This window comes from Nerophis lumbriciformis, linkage group LG17 (assembly GCF_033978685.3).
Source record: "Nerophis lumbriciformis linkage group LG17, RoL_Nlum_v2.1, whole genome shotgun sequence".
Taxonomy (NCBI): domain Eukaryota; kingdom Metazoa; phylum Chordata; class Actinopteri; order Syngnathiformes; family Syngnathidae; genus Nerophis; species Nerophis lumbriciformis.
In genome coordinates, this window is record NC_084564.2 from 6,550,055 (window position 1) to 6,572,500 (window position 22,446).

The 22,446-nt window shown below is 41.8% G+C and overlaps 1 protein-coding gene across 2 annotated transcripts in view; it reads right to left on the reverse strand.

Annotated features, from left to right (window-relative positions):
• Positions 1-240: 240 nt before the first annotated feature.
• The window catches only part of pak4 (p21 protein (Cdc42/Rac)-activated kinase 4), a 62,611-nt gene continuing 40,405 nt past the window's right edge, over positions 241-22,446 (reverse strand). For both annotated transcript variants that reach the window (XM_061972314.1, XM_061972313.1), the window contains exons 2-10: positions 21,559-21,795; positions 21,247-21,446; positions 19,353-19,554; positions 19,040-19,273; positions 18,475-18,930; positions 18,222-18,355; positions 11,354-11,480; positions 5,705-5,965; positions 241-3,590 (exon numbers count right to left, since the gene is read on the reverse strand). In XM_061972314.1, coding sequence (XP_061828298.1) covers positions 3,435-3,590; positions 5,705-5,965; positions 11,354-11,480; positions 18,222-18,355; positions 18,475-18,930; positions 19,040-19,273; positions 19,353-19,554; positions 21,247-21,446; positions 21,559-21,759 — 1,971 coding nt within the window. In that variant the 5' untranslated portion in view covers positions 21,760-21,795 and the 3' untranslated portion in view covers positions 241-3,434. The remainder of the gene's footprint in view (positions 3,591-5,704; positions 5,966-11,353; positions 11,481-18,221; positions 18,356-18,474; positions 18,931-19,039; positions 19,274-19,352; positions 19,555-21,246; positions 21,447-21,558; positions 21,796-22,446) is intronic.

Below are 22,446 nucleotides of genomic sequence, written 5' to 3' on the forward strand. Positions count from 1 at the left end.
ACACCTCTTGTCCAAGGTCTACTTCTCTGCTGGTGGTCTGCAACTGAAATGACTCATTAGCCCTGAATCAAATATCACTCCGCCACGCTTACCGACCGTTGTAAACACGCAACACTTTCAGCTTGTTGGCCTTTTTCAGTGAACTGAAAGCAGTTCATCTGTGCTGTTGAGTAAAACACGTGGAAAATAAAAGAGAACCAGAGACATCGTGGACACTGGTTGCAACAAAAACAAGTCATATTTCCAAAGCAAAGTCTTTTTTATTTTCTTGACAATCAAACCCAGTGACAACACAAGATGGCGCTGACGATGACGTCAGCTAGCAAAGTGTACACAAACAACATGGTGAGTATTTACACAGGAAGCAGAACCGTTCATTTCAAGAAGCAAGGCACTGAAACCCTACTAGCAATCCACACGTTACTCGTTGGCAAAAGATGAAGGTAAACAAACAAAAAAATTCAAATAAACTCTACGGGTATTTCCACAGATGTGGGACGTCGTCTTGTCCCTTGAAAAGAGTGTCACTACACGATCAGCACACGCGTGCGCGAAAACCACGTCACTTCCTAGACTTGCAATTTCTCAAGTTTTTGCGACGTCATGTTCTGTGATATTTTGAACGTTTTATTACTGTTTTGCACAGAACAAATAGCTTACTTAGGGGACAATAATATAAACATGAACAAGTACTTGCCACAAGTTTATTTTTTTAAATGTTGATTACTTACCTACTGTAACTTAAATCCATTTATTTGCCATTTAAGGCTGCTGAGCACATCATTCGTGTTTCTGTGCTGTTTCAAAATAAATACTGTATTCTTAAGTAACGTTTGTTTTGTATGTAGTCTTTTATAGGACATTGCTATTCAGATAAAGACTACTAGAAAGAAAACCATGGCAACAGTGACGGCGCACAGGAGAATAACAGCCTTAAAACAAGGTACGGTACAGATCAAGTAGTGACAGTTGTCGTAGCGGTGCAACTTGTGACTTGACTTCTTGTTAGCACGACCAAGGAAGTCACGCACTCATTACATTTGTTTATGTCAGGGTTGTCCAAAGTGCGACCCCGAGGGCCACTTTTAGACAGCACCTTTTTTTGTTACGGGGCCCTCAGCATATTGAAACATTTAAATGTGTTTTTATCCTTTATTTCACCAAGCCGCGATGTGTAGGCTATATTCTGCTCAGATAGCCTCGCATAAATGTACCTACAATAGATTGGATGTAGAAAAGGTATGAAAATGGCCTCGGCAGCATTCGATTTTCTGTATGGGAAAAAATATGGACACCCGCAGTTTATGTATTTAGTGGGATTACACAAAAACAAAATTGAAGGGGGAAGAATACGTAAATTGATTGTGGTGCAGATCTGGACAAAGGTGCTGAAAGAGGAATGCATTTTTTGCTCACTTAGTTTTGTAGCGAATCAAGCATTACTCACATTACAGGTCCAACTATTAGGCTAGCTTCAGCGTTGCCAGATGTCTGGTAATTATTGCATTCATATTTTCGCCGACTGTACAATCAATAATTACAAAAATAATGTCAGATAAATTGACACTTTCAATGCACGACTGTAAGCAAACAGATGCGCCTGATGTTGTGCACTGTCTAACAGCCAGGTGGGGGCGCTGTTCTGCCAGAGACATCTTAGTTTGGGATCAGCACCATGGAGGTATGGCGGAGATATCTATAAAACTATTTTGCTTTCTTCAAATGAACTGTTTAGAATTTTCCCAATTTGTGACGTTTTTCCCCAATTGTGACGTCAGCAGATAGCTCCATATGTGGTAGAGATTTAGTTTTTTTCCCGCTATCCTATTGTTGTGGGGCAGACTGGCTCGTACATGCACATGCATCCCCCGCGGTTGCCATTTCTAAAAAAAAAAAAGTAGCGTATAGTTCCAATTTATATCTGTCAGCAGACTCCATATCGAAGCGCTAAAAGCTACAACATGGATGACAGGCAGAAGACGTTGTCCAAGTGGAGGCACGTAAATAAGACCGCCCACAAAATGGTGCATCATGAAGAGACGGTCAGAAAGCGGCTGGAATGTGGTCTGTAAACATAATCTATGCAACATTTTGAATAAAGAACAACTATTACAAGATATGTATGTAAGGATGTGTTTTAAATGTACAAAAAAAAAAATCATAGTACGACCTCTTTAAAGTTAAATCTGCATTGTAAACTATGCTAATGTTTTACTGTAATGTGGGATATTTTTCCTCAAACTACGATCATTTAAAGTTTTTGTTGCGATTATTTTTTGTCATTTCCCATCTGGCAACACTGGCTAGCCCTTGACGGAGGTCCTTGCTCTAAAGAGTGTTTTTTTTTTCTAGTTTGGAGAATTTAGAGTATTTGGTTTTAGTGTCTAACGACTGCCAAAAAGGAAAGTGTTCATCGTCACAACACACACTCTTCCAAGTGCAGCTGATTGTCGCTTCACTCACGAGCCTACAAACAAAAGTGTTCTTACGGGGTGACTCACCGCTCCAAAGTACAAAGCACACATTCTTCTCAGTTAGTGTTTGCGAGGGTAAAGGTCAAACGTTCACCCACCCACATCCATGCCCAGCAGAGGACTATCTTTTCTCTCACGGCCAGGAGGAGACAGGTCGTGGCAGTCGCTGCCCCCTGCTGGTTAAAGTGAACTAGGAAGTACCAGCTTGTTGACACCTGCTACAAAAGTAAAAAGCACAGCTAGTGTATTTAAACAAAAACAAGTCGCTACATAATCAACCCACGCTGGTTTTGTTTGGTATAAAATAAAGTTTCCTTGTCGAAAAACAACAAAAGCACCGTCTGTACAGTGAGTTTGCTTAATGTCGTCACATCCTAAATTAATAGATTCTTGAACAATTCATCTATTTTGTAGAAAATGTGTGTGATCTAAAAAGTTTCTAAAAATGTGTTGACAGTGCTTCAAAATTCATCATCATCATCATCACATCAGGTTGTAAAGTAAATGATCAAGGTAAAAACGTGACAGTGATAATAATAGATTTCTCTCTCCATCGTCATACTCACACAAGCACACAAGACTCCAGTGTTTACCTTTGACTTCATCTTTGCTTGTTTCCACCAGGGGCTCACCTGGACTCATCATCGTCCCTCAGTAGTCAAGATCGGGGGGGCTTTTGGACAATTGGTCTCTAAAAAAAAATGAACACGTGGCTCCTTCACACTTAAAAATTCAAGTGAGGTCCAAATAAAAATCATAAAAAAGTTCCAGGTCAGGCAGGTCACATGCTCTCTTTCTCCTTAACGCTCAGACTCACGCGCGCGCGCACACATACACAAAATTATTGCTCAGTATCCAGGGAACACACTCCCCCACAGTAGAAAAAAGGTAGGCCCACTTTGCTCCTTGTAGTGTCCAGTTAGTGGAAATAGTCCGTGACCTCTGACCTCAGTTGCTGCCTCATTTCAGCCTGTTCTGCCTCATGAGCGGGACGATGCAGGACGGCGGTCCCGCCTTGGTCAGGAAGGCGTGTTTGAGGAGCTCGCTGGCCGAGGCGCGCTGGGCCGGGTCACGCACCAACATCCTGTCCAGAAAGCCTTTGAGCAAGGGCGACACCTGAGTGAGAGAGAGAGAGAGAGAGAGAAAGAGTGTGAGTTTGTACGAGAGAAAGTGTGAGTAAGAGAGTGGGTGAGAGAGAGAGAGAGAGACTGTGAGAGTGAGTGAGAGTGAGAAAGAGCGAGAGTGTGAGAGAGAGAGCGAGTAAGGAGACAGAGCGTCCAAGAGAGAGAGAGCAAGCAAGCGAGAACGTGCAACAGCGAGTAATAGCGTGCGCGAACAAGAGAGAGCGTGTGACAGAGAGTACGAGACTCAGTGAGAAAGTGAATGAGAAAGAATGTGTGATAAAGAGTATGAGAGCACAAGAGTGAGAGAGAGTGAGTAAGAGAGCGAGCAGGTGCGAGAAAGAGTGCGAGAGCAAGTGGGAGACAGTACAAGAGTGAGTGAGAGAGTAGAGTGAGTGTGAGAGAGTACGAGAGTACATGAAAGGTGAGTGAGAAAGAGACAATGAGTAAGACAGTGAGTGTCCGGGAGACAGCGTGCGAGAGCGAGCCAGCGAAAACGTGCCAGAACGAGTAATAGCATGCGAGAGCAAGAGAGCGTGCAAGAGCGAGTGTGAGAGAGAGTACAAGAGTGAGAGAGTGAACGAGTGTGAGAGAGCGTGAAAGAGAGAGTGTGAGAGTGAGAGAGTCCGAAAATTTGCAAGAGAAAGCGTGCGAAAATGTGCAAGAGAAAGCGTGTGTGAGAGAGCGTGCGTGAGAGAAAGCGTGTGAGAGTGAGAGCGTCTGAAAATGTGCAAGAGAAAGCGTGCGAAAATGTGCAAGAGAAAGCGTGTGAGAGTGAGAGCTTCAGAGAATGGACGAGAGAGTGTGTGAGAGAAAGCGTGTGTGAGAGAGCGTGTGTGAGAGAATGCGTGTGACAGTGAGAGCGTCTGAGAATGTGTGAGAGCGAGAGAAAGCATGTGAGAGAGCGTGAGACAGCGTGTGTGACAGAAAGCGTGCAAGAGTGAGAGCGTCCGAAAATGTGCTAGACAAAAGCGTGCAAAAATGTGCAAGAGAAAGCGTGTGTGTGAGAGCGTTAAAGAGCGGATGTGAGAGAAAGTGCATGAGAGCGAGAGCGTACAAGAATGTGCAAGAGCGTGAGAGTGTGAGAGAGCGTGTGTGACAGAAAGCGTGTAAGAGTGAGAGCGTCCGAAAATGTGCAAGAGAAAGCGTGTGTGAGAGAGCGTTAAAGAGTGGATGTGAGAGAAAGTGCATGAGAGCGAGAGCGTACAAGAATGTGCGAGAGCGAGTGAGTGTGAGAGAGCGTGTGTGAGAGAAAGCATGTGAGAGTGAGGGCGTCCGAAAATGTGTGAGAGCGAGAGAAAGCGTGTGAGAGAGCGTGTGTGACAGAAAGCGTGTCAGAGTGAGAGCGTGCGAAAATGTGCAAGAGAAAGCGTGTGTGAGATAAAGTGCATGAGAGCAAGAGCGTACAAGAATGTGCGAGAGCGAGAGAGTGTGACAGAAAGCGTGTAAGAGAGAGAGCGTGCAAAAATGTGCAAGAGAAAGCGTGTGTGAGAGAAAGTGCATGAGAGCGTACAAGAATGTGCGAGAGCGAGAGAGTGTGAGAGAGCGTGTGACAGAAAGCGTGTAAGAGTGAGAGCGTGCGAAAATGTGCAAGAGAAAGCGTGTGTGAGAGCGAGAGCGTACGAGAATGTGCGAGAGCGCGTACGAGAACGAGAGAGAGAGTGAGCTTTTAGCATAATAGACCCACAAGGCATGTCAAGTGAAAAACTCATGGAGGTCATAATTGTTAGCAGTTTGACACTGTTCACACTGCTTATGTTACGCTCCACACTTTTATTTTGTAGCCTTGTGTCCTGCACTAATTTCCCGACTTTCTGCAGAGCGACGGAACAACGAGGCACAGCTAGACGGATTCCCTCATTTCGCTGTCAATCAAAAAGGGATTTAGCCTCAGACAGATAGGTAAGTATATAGTTTACATACGTTGCCTATGTCTCTGTAGTCCAAGCCAGATAAACATTTGTAGGAAAGATGTTTTTGCTGACACAAAGAAATAACATGAACAATGCAACCATTGTGTTGATTATCCACACTAAGTAACAATGCAGACGCCCTGAGAGCACCAGCATGTCTTTCTCACGTGTTGCGGTTTGTGTTTAGCACATGTACCTTGTGCAGGTTCTTCAGCTTGGGGGGCAGATTGTCTCGGATCATCTTCATGGCTTTGAGCGGCGGCTCATTAAAGTAGGGCGGCTCCCCGTCCACCATCTCTATGACCATGATGCCCAGGGACCAGATGTCCACCTCGGGTCCGTAAGGAAGTCGGGATATGAGCTCGGGCGCCATCCAGTAAGGGGTACCGACCAGAGACTTCCTCCGCTGCACATCCTTCGACACCTGCGCGCAGAAGCCAAAGTCTGACAGCTTCACCTGTAGACACGCAAAGTCAGCGTTATTTTGTACTCTTGCTCTTTTTGTGAAATGGACACAATTTAAGTTAATACTGAGCCACAAAAGTAAAACCCATTTGAACTTTGCCAAAAGACAACTCCCATACTAGCACTCGTCTCATTGTATGCGTTTTGTCCCCTCAAGATGGTGCCAATGTAGTGGCTGCTGGTTGCAGGAGCTCTGTGCTCTTGTGTGCTCTTGATGTTTCTCTCTTGTCTTCATGTGTTTTTTGGTTCAGCCGCAACAAGGCCTTGCACTTTCGTGAATTCTGCAGTCCATTTTGGTGCTTTTTTTATGGACTTTTGGATCGGCCTTCGGGGAGCCATGTTTACACCGGAGACCAGCTGCTGGCTCGCTGCCACACCCAAGTGCGCATGGCGAGACCGAAGGAGATGTGGCAAAAGATACGGGATCTAGCGTTGAGCGTCGGGATGGACGAGTTTCGCGGAGCCATGGATGAATGAGCGTGAATCGGACACTTTTGTCTCCTTGGATGGATTCTCACTCATCTGCGCAGACTCGTACGTATTATTATGCCTAATTTGGACAACCAGGTATGGTGAAGATAAGGTAGTTTTAAAAAAAAAAATAAATAAATAAAATAAGATAAATAAATTAAAAACATTTTCCAAAACTAGTGGGCAGCCTAGGACGGCGTCAGCTCTCTTAATTGCTTTGTTGGGTCTGTTCCTGTCTCTGGCCGTGCTGCTGAAGTAATGGGGTCTAGGCCTGGGCCGATGACAAATTTTGCTTGACGATATATTGACCTACAACTTATTGCCGGTAAACGATATTATTGCCATTATTTTAATGAGACCAAATTAACCATTGATTTAATGATAATACATAATAAAAATGCACGTACGGTACAGGCCAAAAGTTTGGACACACCTTCTCATTCAATGCGTTTTCTTTATTCCCATGTCTATTTACATCGTAGATTGTCACTGAAGGCATCAAAACTATGAATGAACACAAGGATTTATGTACTTAACAAAAAAAGGTGAAATAACTGAAAACATGTTTTGTATAATAGTTTCTTCAAAATAGCCATCATTTGCTCTGATTACTGCTTCGCACACTCTTGGCATTCTCTCGATGAGCTTCAAAAGGTAGTCACCTGAAAAGGTTTTCACTTCATAGGTGTCATAGTTTTAATGCCTTCAGTGACAATCTACAATGTAAATAGTCATGAAAATAAAGAAAACACATTGAAACGAGGTGTGTCCAAACTTTTGGCCTGTACTGTATATCCATTCAAATGCAATAAACTTGTATTCCTCGTGTGTTTTAACGTTGCAATTGAAAATAAAACGTTAAAACTCCAAGGTAAATAAAACAACAACAATACAATATACCTGCCAGGTCAGCATTGCACGTGAAAATATGTTCATTGGCTTAGCCTAAAACATCATCCATTTTTACACTTGATTCATCCCACAAGCAATAATCCTCTCATCATCTTGATATGCCACACCTGTGAGGTGGGATGGTTTATATTGACAAAGAACACACATTTGAGAGGAATAGGTCACCTTGCTCACACTGGTGAATGAATGATAGGTGGTGGTCGGAGGGGCCGTAGGCGCAAACTGGCAGCCTCGCTTCCGTCAGTCTACCCCAGGGCAGCTGTGGCTACAAATGTTGCTTACCACCACCAGGTGTGAATGAATGATGGGTTCCCACTAGGGATGTCCGATAATGGCTTTTTGCCGATATCCGATATTGTCCAACTCTTTAATTACCGATACCGATACCGATACCGATATCAACCGATATATACAGTCGTGGAATTAACACATTATTATGCCTAATTTGGACAACCAGGTATGGTGAAGATAAGGTACTTTTAAAAAATATATATAAAATAAAATAAGATAAATAAATTAAAAACATTTTCTTGAATAAAAAATAAAGTAAAAAAAAATAAAAACAGTTACATAGAAACTAGTAATTAATGAAAATTAGTAAAATTAACTGTTAAAGGTTAGTACTATTAGTGGAGCAGCAGCACGCACAATCATGTGTGCTTACGGACTGTATCCCTTGCAGACTGTATTGATATATATTGATATATAATGTAGGAACCAGAATATTAATAACAGAAAGAAACAACCCTTTTGTGTGAATGAGTGTAAATGGGGGAGGAAGGTTTTTTGGGTTGGTGCACTAATTGTAAGTGTATCTTGTGTTTTTTATGTTGATTTAATAAAAAAATAAAAAAAACGTTACCGATAATTTCCGATATTACATTTTAACGCATTTATCGGCCGATAATATTGGCAGGCCGATATTATCGGACAACTCTAGTTCCCACTTCTCTGTGAGCGCTTTGAGTATCTAATAATAGAAAAGCGCGATATAAAATTTAATCCATTATTATTATTATTATTATTACTTTGTCTGTTAGCAAAATGTTGCATTATTAATTGATTAAAATATCTTAAGGAGGGAATGGGGGGCTCAAATATACAGAATCATAAAAATAAATAAAATAGCTGAATGAAGTACTGACAAACAAAATTGCACTTCATGTAGGCAGAGGTAGAGTTGTACATTACTTAACTGAAAATCAGGTTAGGACCTTCTTGAACAAAAGTGCAACGTAACAATGGAAACACTACAGTTTAAACAGTTGTATTAACAGGTCATATGCAAAACTAAATTAAGTTTGGCAGATTCCGAGTAAGGAACTTGACATGACCACACTTTTAAAAAGTGCTAGGTTTATAACAGTAATAAATGGCAGCATGTCTTTGGCTATGTAGGTCTGTTAGCGCACACTATTTTGTTTACACTGACCTGTCTGTCACCTGGCTTCTTCACCAAACGCGGACCGTGAGTGGTTGTATTTCAAGTGGGCGTTGTTGTAGTCGCGCACATTTGGCAAACTGGCTTCTCAGTCTTTAGAGGCTCATCTTTTTCCAAAGGTTAAAACCTAAATATTCCCACATTGGTGTGATGGCATTTGGTTTTGTGATAATTTTGTCCATGTTGCACTCTAATGCTAGACATTGCTCGCGTCGCTTCACAAAGAGTCAAAGACACTTAATGAGGTCAAGACAATTAACCCCCTTCTTTTCTTTTTTCGCTATGGTATAAACACGCGTAGCCACTTAAAGTGACAAAAAGCGTTAATGCTCTTGGAAACATGCACATGGCCATTTATCAAGGCTGGAAAACTTACCGACTTTAATTTTCATTTATCGTCGGTTAATTGACTTATCGAATATCGGCCCAGGCCTAGGAGCACCGCAGAAGCCACCACAGTGTTAATGGGTGTTGAAATTGTGTTTTTGTTTAGTTTTCTATGCATGGTGCAATAATATGTGCGCACAATGTATTATTTATTGCATTTTACTTTTGTAGCTGTATGTAGAAATGGTGCCGCTGAAGTGGCAGCTGGTTGGATCAGCTATGAGCTCTTTTAATGTATTTTATGTCATTTGTGTTCTTTAATGTTTTCCTCTTGTTTTACCTTATTTTTGTACCTGCATTACATCATTTGTACACTGTAGGATAAATAAAGTCTCTCATCATTTTTATGTTTTGTACCAAAACATTTTCAATAAAACTAGAGTGAAAAAAACAAACCCATCGAAACTAAGTTGCACTTCATCTTTGATGGCATTCAGATGCAAACACACAAGCAAAGCATGGCTGCCACTTCCTCCGTAGCATTGATAAGTCCTCCCGATGACACGATTGGCCTTCCCTTCTTTGTACGTGCAAAAGAGAAGCAGCAGAGTGACAAGTGGTTTGACTCAGAAAATAAAGCTGAAGGGCTTCTAAGTGTTCCACAATGTTGGTTTCAGTTCTACAAAAAACAGGAACTAGTCTCTGCACGGTTGGTTCTGTCTGTCTGGTGACTGACACTGAGGCTTCGTGTTGGTCGTCCAGAACATCATAATTGTCTCACTGTGGCTGCTGAGGTAAACGTTTATTCATCCTTCACACATGCATTATAAGCAGAGGTGGGTAGTAACGCGCTACATTTACTCCGTTACATCTACTTGAGTAACTTTTGGGATAAATTGTACTTCTAAGAGTAGTTTTAATGCAACATACTTTTACTTTTACTTAAGTATATTTATAGAGAAGGAACGCTACTTTTACTCCGCTACTTTTATCTACATTCAGCTCGCTACTCGCTACTAATTTTTATCGATCTGTTAATGCACGCTTTGTTTGTTTTGGTCTGTCAGACAGACCTTCAAAGTGTCTGCCTTACTGGTGACGTTTCACTTCGTTCCACCAATCAGATGCAGTCACTGGTGACGTTGGACCAATCAAACAGAGCCAGGTGGTCACATGACCTGACTTAAACAAGTTGAAAAACTTATTGGGGTGTTACCATTTAGTGGTCAATTGTACGGAATATGTACTGTACTGTGCAATCTACTAATAAAAGTTCCAATCAATCAATCAAAAGTGTGAAGGAAAAAAGATACTTGTTTTATTTCAACCGTACCGTCAAAAGCCTCAAGACTGGCCGCACATGAGGACGTTCCTGTCTTCACAATAAAAGTGCCGCTCCATCGCGCCTGCGCTTTCAAAACAAGAGTCTCCGAAAGCCAGCGTAAACAAGCTAGCAAGCTACGGAGTTTGACACCAATATATTTCTTGTAAAGTGTATAAAAACGAATATGGAAGCTGGACAAATGGATGCCAAAAACCAACCACTTTCATGTGGTATTAGACAGAAAGGAGGAACTTTTCTTCTCCTCCATTTGAAAACGTGGACGTTATCATCACGACTGTCTGATTACAATCAATGCAAGTCATCAGAATCAGGTAATACACCAACTTATATTCTAGTCTTCATGAAAGAAAGGAATCTATATGTTTAACATGCATGTATAATTATTAAAACACCTTTAACATGTAAACAAAAACAGCAAAATAAATAAATATAAATTATATACTGTATATATCAATGTAAATGTATGTATGTATATATATATATATATATATATATATATATATATATATATATATATGAATGATATGAGTGTGTATGTTACTCATCAGTTACTCAGTACTTGAGTAGTTTTTTCACAACATACTTTTTACTTTTACTCAAGTAAATATTTGGGTGACTACTCCTTACTTTTACTTGAGTAATAAATCTCTAAAGTAACAGTACTCTTACTTGAGTACAATTTCTGGCTACTCTACCCACCTCTGATTATAAGACACCACACAAGTGCTCGCTGAGGCCTACCGCGGTAGTTAACGTGTCAACTCAGTGCTTCCTGTGACATTTGAAAGGACTAAGATGAATCACCAGCGGTAGCTGAGTGTAACACCTTCAACACAGTATGAACAAGGTGAGGCTGGTGCAAACTGGTGTTGGTGGCAACGTACCCGGCCGTCGTGCGTGAGGAGGATGGAGTCGCTCTTGATGTCGCGGTGGATGACCCCCTGCGTGTGCAGCACGGACAAGGCTTTCAGGACAGACAGACACACGGTGGCAATCTGCTCCTCGTTCATCCTGAAGAGGGAAGGACATTGTCACTTTTCACTTAGAGCAGCTATTCTCGAATACTGGGGCAGGACCCCCTGGGGTGCGATGACAGGGGGGCGCGTTTGACCCCGGGGGACATGCTTTAGCAGTATCAAGCTTCAAACCCCGCTTTGAAAAACTGCACTACAAAACATGCTCACTGAAGTTAAAGTTAAAGTACCACTGATAGTTACACACACACACTCGGTGTGGTGAAATTAACCTCTGCATTTGACCCATTCCCTTGTTCCACCCCCTGGGAGGTGAGGGGAGCAGTGAGCAGCAGCGGTGGCCGCGCTCAGGAATCATTTTGGTGATTTAACCCCCAATTCCAACCCTTGATGCTGAGTGCCAAGCAGGGAGGTAGTGGGTCCCATTTTTATAGTCTTTGGTTTGACTCGGCCAGGGTTTGAACTCGCGCTTTTTCTTTAGAGACCCAAAGCAATGTGAAACCCGTTATCTACATTTTTTAGCTATATTTACACCAGTTTGGGTGGCACTAGGAGAAAGGTGGGTGAAGGGTCTTGCCCAAGGACACAACGGCATGACTTGGATGGCAGAGACGGGGATCAAACCTGGTGGCAGAAGCTGGATTCGAACCAGGAACCCCCAAGTTTTTGGCCGACTGCTCTACCATCTGAGCCACGCCGCCCATTATTCTTGACTTCCTCATTTTGATTAAAAAAAAAAGTAAATAATTTAGCACAAATTGTTTTATTCATTTTTGTTTTACAGGTTAAAGTGTTTTATACATTGTGCTCCAGAGTTAATGTTGCTGATCAGTTTGAATGTATTATTATTTATTGAGTTTATTTAATTGTTTGTATCAAGTGGGTCAAATGGTCAAAAAAAAGTTTATAGTTTAATAAGTGTCCCATTTTTATTTCATGCAAATGGATGCACTTTAAATCTTCTGTTACAGACTAAAAAACAATGTTAAATTTATTTTTTGTTGCAACACGATCTATTTTTCTTTCTTTTTGTTTTCTTTAATGTTAATAAGGATACAATGTAATGCAGAGGTGTACTTATAACAATTGTATGGGCAAATGATACATTTTTTTTTTTGGCCCTCGAGTGACACAGTCTAAACCAGGGGTGCTCACACTTTTTCTGCAGGCGAGCTACTTTTCAATTGATCAAGTCGTGGGGATCTACCTCATTCATATATATAATTTATATTTACTTATTTATGAAATATATGTTTTTGTTAATAAGTTAAAGGTGTTTAATGATAATTCAAGCATGTTTAACACATATAGTTAATATTGTTAATAAATTAAAGGTGTTTAATGATAATACAAGTATGTTTAATACATATAGTTAATATTGTTAACAAGTTAAAGGTGTTTAAAGATAATGCAAGCATGTTTAATACATATAGTTAATATTGTTAACAAGTTAAAGGTGTTTAAAGATAATGCAAGCATCTTTAACACACATAGTTAATATTGTTAACAAGTTAAGGTGTTTAAAGATAATACAGGCATGTTTAACACATATAGATTCCTTTCTTTCATGAAGACAAGAGTAAAAGTTGGTGTATTACCTGATTCTGATGACTTGCATTGATGGGAATCAGACAGTGGTGCTAAAAACGTCCGCATTTTCGAATGGAGGAGAAAAAAGTCCTCCTTTCTGTCCAATACCACATGAAAGTGGTTGGTTTTTGGCATCTTATTTATCCAGCTTCGGTACTCCTTTGTATACACTTTACAAGAAATACATTGTCGGCAAACTCCGTAGCTTGCTAGCTTGTGCACGCCAGCTTTCTGAGACTCTTATTTTGTTAGCGCAACTGTGCAACTGTGCAGTCGGTCTTTGGAGTTTTGACGACAGGTACGGCGCCAGAGTCTGTTGAAATAAAGTGTTTCTCGCCTTCCAGTCGGTAATTTTAATGAGCTGGCAGCAGCCAGCGTCATCTCAGAAGACCCTCGGGTGCCGTGAATGTCAATCAAGTGACGACATAGTGAAGATTTATGATCGCTCATTTTTAGGACTATTTTTTTAATGCCTGGCTGGTGATCGACTGACACACCCTCCGAGATCGACCGGTAGCTCGCGATCGACGTAATGAGCACCCCTGGTCTAAACGCTCCAAAGTGCTTCAAATGGAATCTTGCGCATCAGATTTGGGCCACATCGTATTCCGAATCTGATCTTTTCAAATGTGATCACACAAAGGTGACCTGAATGCGACTTTTCGTCAAGCGACGTCATTCGTGTGTGCACGCAAAGTCATCACAACTTCCGGTTTTGGTGAGCAAAGTATTTTTTCGGTGGCCGAATTTTCGGTGCATAACTAGTCAATAGTGTGCAAATATGTATGTATATGTAATATATGAAGATATATGTTATATACCTTGATTCCGAATAAATAGCGATTGTTGAAGGACCGGAATTGTTGTAACGTATCTGCTTACATGTTACATTGCATGAGTTGTTAACGTAAGTGAGTTGAAAAATAAAGCTAACGTAAATCAACGCTGATGTCTGTGACGCCTCTACCTAACAGCCATAAAAAGATTAGAACCCTCCCAAATATATTACACTACATATTAAAGTTAAAGTCCCAATGATTGTCACACACACACTGGGTGTGGTGAAATTTGTCCTCTGCATTTGACCCATCCCCGTGTTCACCCCCTGGGAGGTGAGGGGAGCGTGCGCCACGCTCGGGAATCATTTGGTGATTTAACCCCTAATTCCAACCCTTGATGCAGAGTGTCAAGCAGGGAGGCAATGGGTCCCCTTTTTTGTAGTCTTTGGTATGACTCGGCCAGGGTTTAAACTCACAACCTCCCAGTCTCAGGGCGGACACTAACCACAAGGCCATGGGGCTGGTTCATATATTCATTCATACTACATTAAATTACTTTAATTTATTTTCATGTAAAAAAAACACTTATTTTTAAAGGTGTGGCAACGTTTTATTTTATCTTGTAGTAGTAGTAGTAGTGACTTCAAAGTTAATTTATGGGATCCGGTCAATGTTTTCACTTTATTGAACTGTGCATGCAAGTGATGTCGAGGCCACATTGGGGCCTGTGCGCGTTTATACGAGAGTCTAATAAAGACCACATTTTACTTGCAGTGTAAACAGCTAGAAAAAAATCAGCTTTCAAAAAAATCAGAGTTGGGCCACTTTGGCCTGTAGTGTAAACGTAGTATTAGAGCAGAGGTGTCAAACTCAAGGCCCAGGGCCCACATCTGGCCCGTCACATCAATTTATATTGCCTGCCAACGGCTGGAAATAATGTGTCAAGAAAAAAGTACATAATCTTTTCTTACTAAAGAAACACTACAGGTTTGATCCCCGTCTCTGCCATCCAAGTCATGCTGTTGTGTCCTTGGGCAAGACACTTCACCCTTGCTGCGAGTGCCACTCACACTGATGTACGAATGTGTATGAATGTCCGGTGGTGGTCGAAGGGACCGTAAGCGCAAATTGGCAGCCACGCTTCCGTCAGTTTACCCCAGAGCAGCTGTGGCTACAAATGTAGCTTACCACAACCAACGTGTGAATGAGGAGTGAATTAATCAGGGGTTCTCACTTTTTTGCACGCTTTGAGTGTCTTACCGATAGAAAAGCGCCATATAAAGCTAATCCATTATTATTATTATCATTATTAAATGTATTTGTTCTTTCCACTTAAAATATACATGCACTGCATAGAATTGCATACATTTTAAACTGTTATATTATCCAATATTGCAACAAATATATTATCATACTTTCCAAACATGTTTTTTGTTCAAATAAAAATCAATATTTGAATGTCTGCTTGACTTATGATTTCAAAGCATGTTATCCATTAAATTGTACACAAAATTGCAATAAATTTCATAGTAAAATTTACAGTAATTTTTACAATATATTCTCCACTGTTTTTTATGGTAAAATTCTGACAACTAAGCTCAATTTTTTAACCGTAAAATGGTAAATACAGTTGTTTTTTACCGTGTAGTACTGTAAATGGAAAAACGGTACCACATTTTTTGGGGTAATAAAACTGGCAGCTCAGTTGCCAGAGTTAAAAAAAAAACAGTTGTACTGTTTTTCCATTTACAGTACTATGTTGTAAAAAACACAGTAGATTTTACAGTGAAAGTCTGCAATTTTTCATGTAAAAAATACAATGGTACTGTTTTTCCATTTACAGTAATATTTTGTAAAAATCACCGTAGATTTTACAGTAAAAATCCACCAACCAAACTGCCATTATTCCCATAAAAAAAAGTGGAACTAATTTTCCATTTATCGTAATATAATGTAAAAAACAACAACAAAAAAAACACATTTTATAGTAACATTTTGGTGACATAGTTGCTAGTTTTTCCACTGTAAAATCTACAGAATTTGTTTTACAGTGTGCATAAAAAATATATACAATAAAATGCATAAGCAAATTCATATATTATTTGCTGTTACAAGTGGCCCTCGGAAGGCAAACATAGCTGCGATGTGGCCCTCAATGAAAACAAGTTTGACACCCGTGTCTTCGAGCACAGGTGTCAAACGTGGCGTAGTGGGTAGAGCAACCGTGCCAGAAACCTGAGGGTTACAGGTTCGCTCCCCGCCTCTTACCATCCAAAAATTGCTGCCGTTGTGTCCTTGGGCGGGACACTTCACCCTTTGCCCCCGGTGCCACTCACACCGGTGAATTGAATGAGGTGGTGGTCGGAGGGGCCGTTGGCGCAAATTGCAGCCACGCTTCCGTCAGTCTACCCCAGGGCAGCTGTGGCTATGAAAGTAGCTTACCACCACCAGGTGTGAATGATTGATGGGTTCTACATGTAAAGCGACTTTGGGTACTTAGAAAAGCGCTATATAAATCCCAGGTATTATTATTATTATTATAAACTCGTGGAAATATGTGTAAATAAAGTACCTTATCTTTTTTTAATAAATGTATTACAAAAATAAATGTACTGCGTTCAATTACATATATTTACACTTTAATCATCTCTCATTTTAAAACAAAAATATTATATCATATATTTCAAAACAATGTTAATGTTCAAATAAAGATGAATACTTAAATATCTGCTTGACTTATGATTTCAAAGCAAGTAATCCAACAAACTGTTCATGTAAAAAATTAACAGTAAACATTTTTTACAGTAAAATCCACTTTCAATATAGAGTAATAATACACTATAAACACAACAACCGTAGATTTTAAAGTATAAAAAACTTGCATGAATTTTTACGTTAAAAAAAACAGTGGTACAGTTTTTCCATTCTATTTAATTCCATGTATTTTTTCTTATTTTATAAGCTGAAAAAAAACAAAAAACCTGCAAATATTACTGTAAAATTGTGGCGACTGAGCTGCCAGTTTTATACAGTACAATCTACAGATTTTGTTTTGTACAGCGTACATGAAAAAAGACGTACTTATCAGTGGCCTAGTGGTTAGAGTGTACGCCCTGAGTTTGGTAGGTTGTGAGTTCAGACCCCGGCCGAGTCATACTAAAGACTATAAAAATGGGACCCATAACCTCCCTGCTTGGCACTCAGCATCAAGGGTTGGAATTGGGGGTTAAATCACCAAAAATTATTCCCAGGCGCGGCACCGCTGCTGCCCACTGCTCCCCTCACCTCCCAGGGGGTGAACAAGGGGATGGGTCAAATGCAGAGGACACATTTCACCACACCCAGTGTGTGTGTGACAATCATTGGGACTTTAACTTTAATATGTAGTGTAATATATTTGGGAGGGTTCTAATCTTTTTATGGCTGTTAGGTAGAGGCGTCACAGACATCAGCATTGATTTACGTTAGCTTTATTTTTCAACTCACTTACGTCAACAACTCACGCAATGTAGAAACAAACTAGTGTGTGTGTGACAATCATTGGTACTTTAACTTTACTTTAACTTTAACATAATAATCAAATACATACACAATTATACACATGTTTTATATATACACATTTATATTCATACTGTATATTATTCACTGTTAAACGCGGCCCTCTGAGGGCAAACATAACTGTGATGTGGCCCTCAATGAAAACAAGTTTGACACCAATGTCTTAGAGCAGGGGTGTCCAAAGTGCGGCCATTTGCAGCCCGCAGCTCAATTTTTATTGGCCCACAACCCATTCTATAGACAAACTAAACTAAGGTCCCAAATTAGAACAAAAAACTATGAAAAATTCAACGGGACCAAATCCCCCCCAAAATGGGACCTGAAAACCAATAAGGTCTTTGATGATTTCTGTGTGTCCTGTCATGATGAAAAAGTGTACACATTTCTTGTGAGACATGACATGTTTTTGAGTGTACTCAAGCCCTCAAAAGCATTTCAGTTGACGGTATAACAGCAATATTAGTAAATACAGGCTAACTTTCGAGCACAGTTAACATAAATACAAATAAAATCATTATTAAAATAATCATAAATGATTTTATTGCTTTGTTATCTATAACACAAAGCTAAGATGTATAAGTGTTTTTCAAATGTTAGCATATGTTCACCGACATTGTTTTGGTTTGAGTATTTTTCATATACAAAATGTATAAAAGTGGCCCTCGCAACCTTAAATTTTTCTCCATGTGACCCTCGCTGGAAAATGTTTGGACACCTCTGTCTTAGAGGGAGTACATTTTTAGACCGACAACAAAACTGTGCAGCCATGAGAACTACACTACCCTCTAGTGGAAGGAAACATTCACATTTTCTTTTCTAGGGGGAATAAAAACAGAAACATGACAGCTCACCTGGTGTGTGTCACAATGTCAGTAAGAGCCCCTCCCTCCAGGAACTCCATGACAACCCAGAGCTCGTCTCCCACCAGGTAGCTGTTGTACATCTCCACCACGTTCTCATGGTGGTAGTCTCTCATGATCACCACCTGAGGTTTTCGCAGAGACAGGGATTGAAGACAGGCACCAAAAATAGCATGTGCTTGTCCCTAATATTATGTCACGCTTAATAGGTCCTCAGAAGATGCTATTTATAAGCCGCTTCTACCTCGTTGAAGAGAAGCTCTCTCCGCTGTTGCTTCCTCAGGTCCATCTTCTTCACAGCGACAAGTTTACCCGTCGTCTTAACGGTGGCGATGCACACGATCCCCGTGGAGCCCTCGCCGATCTTGATGTAGTCGTCCAAGTATGTGCGCGGATCGCCCGGGTCCACAACCATCTGTAGCGCCTCACGGAACTGCTCATGTGAAACCCTCTGCGGCTCCCTCTGCGGAGAAAGCGTCTGGGGCGGAGCGCTTGACGGCGGCGGCCCGGAAGGCAGGGCCGGCCGCTGGGCTGGAACGTTAGGGTGGGTGGAGTGCGGGTGCAGGGCGGCATCGGGGTTGAGGCTGGGATGGGAAGTGTGGTGAGGGTGCAGGTGGCTGATAGGGGGCTTGGAGTTGGAAGAACCCCTTTGGGAGATGGACGGCCCATTTTGAGGGGAAGACTCAGGATGTCGTACCGGCTGGAAGAAGTAGAGACAAAAACGTCAACATAAAGACTAGAAATTAAAAACATATTTACGATCAGTACTGAAGCAGCAAAAGGCTGTCGCAACAAACATTCTTCCTTACAGGCCCAGTGGGGCTGCGTCCCCCGTCACTTTCCGTCCTCGGGTACGTGTTGAACGGCCGCGCGGTCTGTTGGGCGGTCTTGATCACCCCGTCGGTCACTGGCAGGTTCGGGGTGCGGATGTTGGGCCCAGAGAGAGGCCTCTTGTCCCTTGGAGACTGCGGACTGCCATCCCGCACCTGGTAGCTGGACTTAGGTCTGTGTTCACCATGTGGCTCACGACGAACTCCTTGATGCTGAAGACAGGAAGTGTTAGAATAAAGCACTAATACACACGCAGGCTGGGTCCAGCAGGTACATTCATCCTGGACCAACCTGGTCTCGATCTCGATGCTCTCTGTTCCGGTGAGGAGGCGGCGGGGGAGGACCAGAACCTGGTCTGTCTCTGTGGACCCGGCTAGGCTCTTGGCCGCGGGGCTGCTGCTGAGCCCGACCGTGGATGTCGTCATCTCGCTGAGTAGAACGCTGACTGTGGCGGGGGTCACCTCCGCTCTGGTGGTCTGGTCTGGGTGGGTCTCTGAATAGAAGAAACAGAAGCATGAATGAGTGTTTTGGGACTTCGCACCAAAAAGTCATGACATCATTCAAGTGTGCTTTTGGGTTAATTATTTCTGTTAACGTCACATTAGGGTCGCGCGATACAGACGATATACTAATATTAATTCTGCAGACAATTGTTACATCGTAATATTGTGACAATGCATTTTGATGACGCATTCCAGCAGTGTCCCGCAAATTTGACAGCGACAAGCAACCTAACGCATCCTCAACGCAATGTAAAGTCTTTGTTGGCGAGCTAGCGGCTAACGTCCCTCCAGAGTGTGAAGCCACTACAAGATTAGAAATCCTCGCCTCCATAACAGAAAATAAACCGCGTTTCTTACATGTATAATTATCACTGGAAGATGCTAATATCAGGGGTGTAACGGTGTTGCAGCTACCACTGAATTTCGGCTTCAAAGTCTTCACAAAAATGCCGTGACGCTATCAAACAAAAACTTGGTGTGTCGTTTATTTCTGGTGCTTTAGCGTTGGTAAGGTCTGAAAATAAACTACATCTACCAAAATCCTCTGCGCAGCACGGGGCCGACAAGGTGGAAGCGCAGTATGCCATAAGCGAGGAATCGAGGTGTGTTCGTAGTAGATGAGAGGAAATGTTTTTCTGGAAATGTCATCAAAATATATCCATACAGATGGTCAGATGAAACAAAAATTGAGCTGTTTGGCCACAATGGCTTACTAAGTCAAAATAATGACTTACAAAGTCAAATTAATGACTTACTGTAAGTAAGCGTTTGCAATAAGTGTTTGAGAAAAAAGAGTTATAAGTGGGGCCACATGCTTACATATGTTCAACTCATCATGCTTAATTTATTACAGCATTTGGGAAGCCTGTAGTTCATTTTTTTTATGTAAATGTTATATTTTTATCAACATGTGATAGCAGGGACCCTGCCATTCAAAACTAGGCTGCTACATTACTAATGATTAATGTAACTATAGCTGAAAAAATAGTACAAAAGCAATAGGAGAGACTATTCATCACCAATCTAAGGTAATACGCAAGGACATTAACACATCCGACACATATGTAGGATTAACCGAGGGAGAATTCAAAACCAGATGGAACAATCACAAGGCTTCTTTCAGGAACAAAAACCTGCGAAATACCACAGAACTCAGCAAACACATTTGGGACCTCAAAGACAATAATGTTGAATATTCAATAACATGGCAAATTCTTGCATCCAGCACACCTTACAATAGTGGTAACAAAAGATGCAACCTATGCTTGAAAGAGAAACTGTTTATTATTTACCGTCCAGACCTGTCATCCCTCAACAAGCGCAGCGAAATTGTAACAACATGCCGCCATAGACGGAAACACCTCCTAGGTAACACATGAGCCAATCACCACGCCCCTAGGCCAGCCTGTACCCACCCACTCTGTGCCCTATATAAACCATGGTATGCGAATGCTCCCATTAAAATCTCCTGATGATTGAGGGTACCCCCCCTCATGAAACAGGCCTGTAGAGATGAAATAGTCTTGTGATTTTTTTCCCACACATACATATACATATATATATATATATATATATATATATATATATATATATATATATATATATATATATATATATTTAGTAAAGATATAAATTTCCTTATATCACGTAAAGTTTTTTTTTACTTTTATTTGATGTCTCACCTGTCTGAATGCGAGGGGTGTCGCTGGTGGGGGTCTCCGTTCTCGTGCCCACCTTTTCCTGAAGACGAATCCCTGCGAAGCAGGACGGGAGGACTGCCTCGTCGCAGCGAGTTAGACCGAGTCACAGACATGGTGTCAAACTCATCCAGCAGCCAAGACAGAGAGCCGTCCACCCCCAGCTTGCTGCCACGCACTATTGTCTGCACAAGAGAAACAAACAAAGGTGTTCATCGCTACCCAACAAGTACAGCTGACCCACAGAGCTGGGACAGTTCAGCGGTGGAAGTGATTAACAGGTGACGCCCCGCCCACCTTGTGTGGCTCCATGGTGGTGATGACGGTGACGTCGATGAAAGGCTTGGGCCTCTTGGCTGTGTCCTCGATGAGCGACTGCCATTGTCGCGGCAGGCCCACAAACTTCTGCTCGTGCTCGTCAAAGTCCGTGTGCACGCGGTGCTCAAAGTTACACGGAGCCGAGATCTGGATGCGGGACTTCTTCTTCTTCGTGAACATGATGGCGGCTGGCGCGGCAACAGCCAAGCATCAGAGCTGTGGGTCGGGGGAAGCAGAGGAGGAGAAAAAAGGTCAACAGGATACCAAAATATGCTAATTCTAAAAAAAATGAAAAACCCATCCATCCATCCATTTTCTACTGCTTGTCCCTATCGGGGTTGCTGGAGCCTATCTCAGCTGAATTCGGGCGGAAGGCGGGGTACACCCTGGACAAGTCGCCATCTCATCGCAGTGCCAACACAGATAGACAGACAACATTCACACTCACATTCACACACTAGAGCCAATTTAGTGTTGCCAATCAATCTATCTATCCCCAGGTGCATGTTTTTGGAGGTGGGAGGAAGCCGGAGTACCCACGCAGTCACAGGGAGAACATGCAAACTCCACACAGAAAGATCCCGAGCCCGGGATTGAACTCAGGACCTTCGTATTGTGAGGCACAAGCACTAACCCCTGTGCCACCTTGAAACACTTATGGAAAAAACATTTAGATCATTGACAAAAATGGCGAAGCTCGCTGCCTATCAATCATGAGCTCACTCTTTTGACTTGTCTTCATTACATGCATGAATGTGCTCTGGAGTGAGTGAGCCTGCCATGTTTTTTGACTTGTATTTTCCCTCAACTGACCTTCCAAGACCTCCCATGAAGGGAGACAGAAAGACATTAGAAATTTCTTACTAG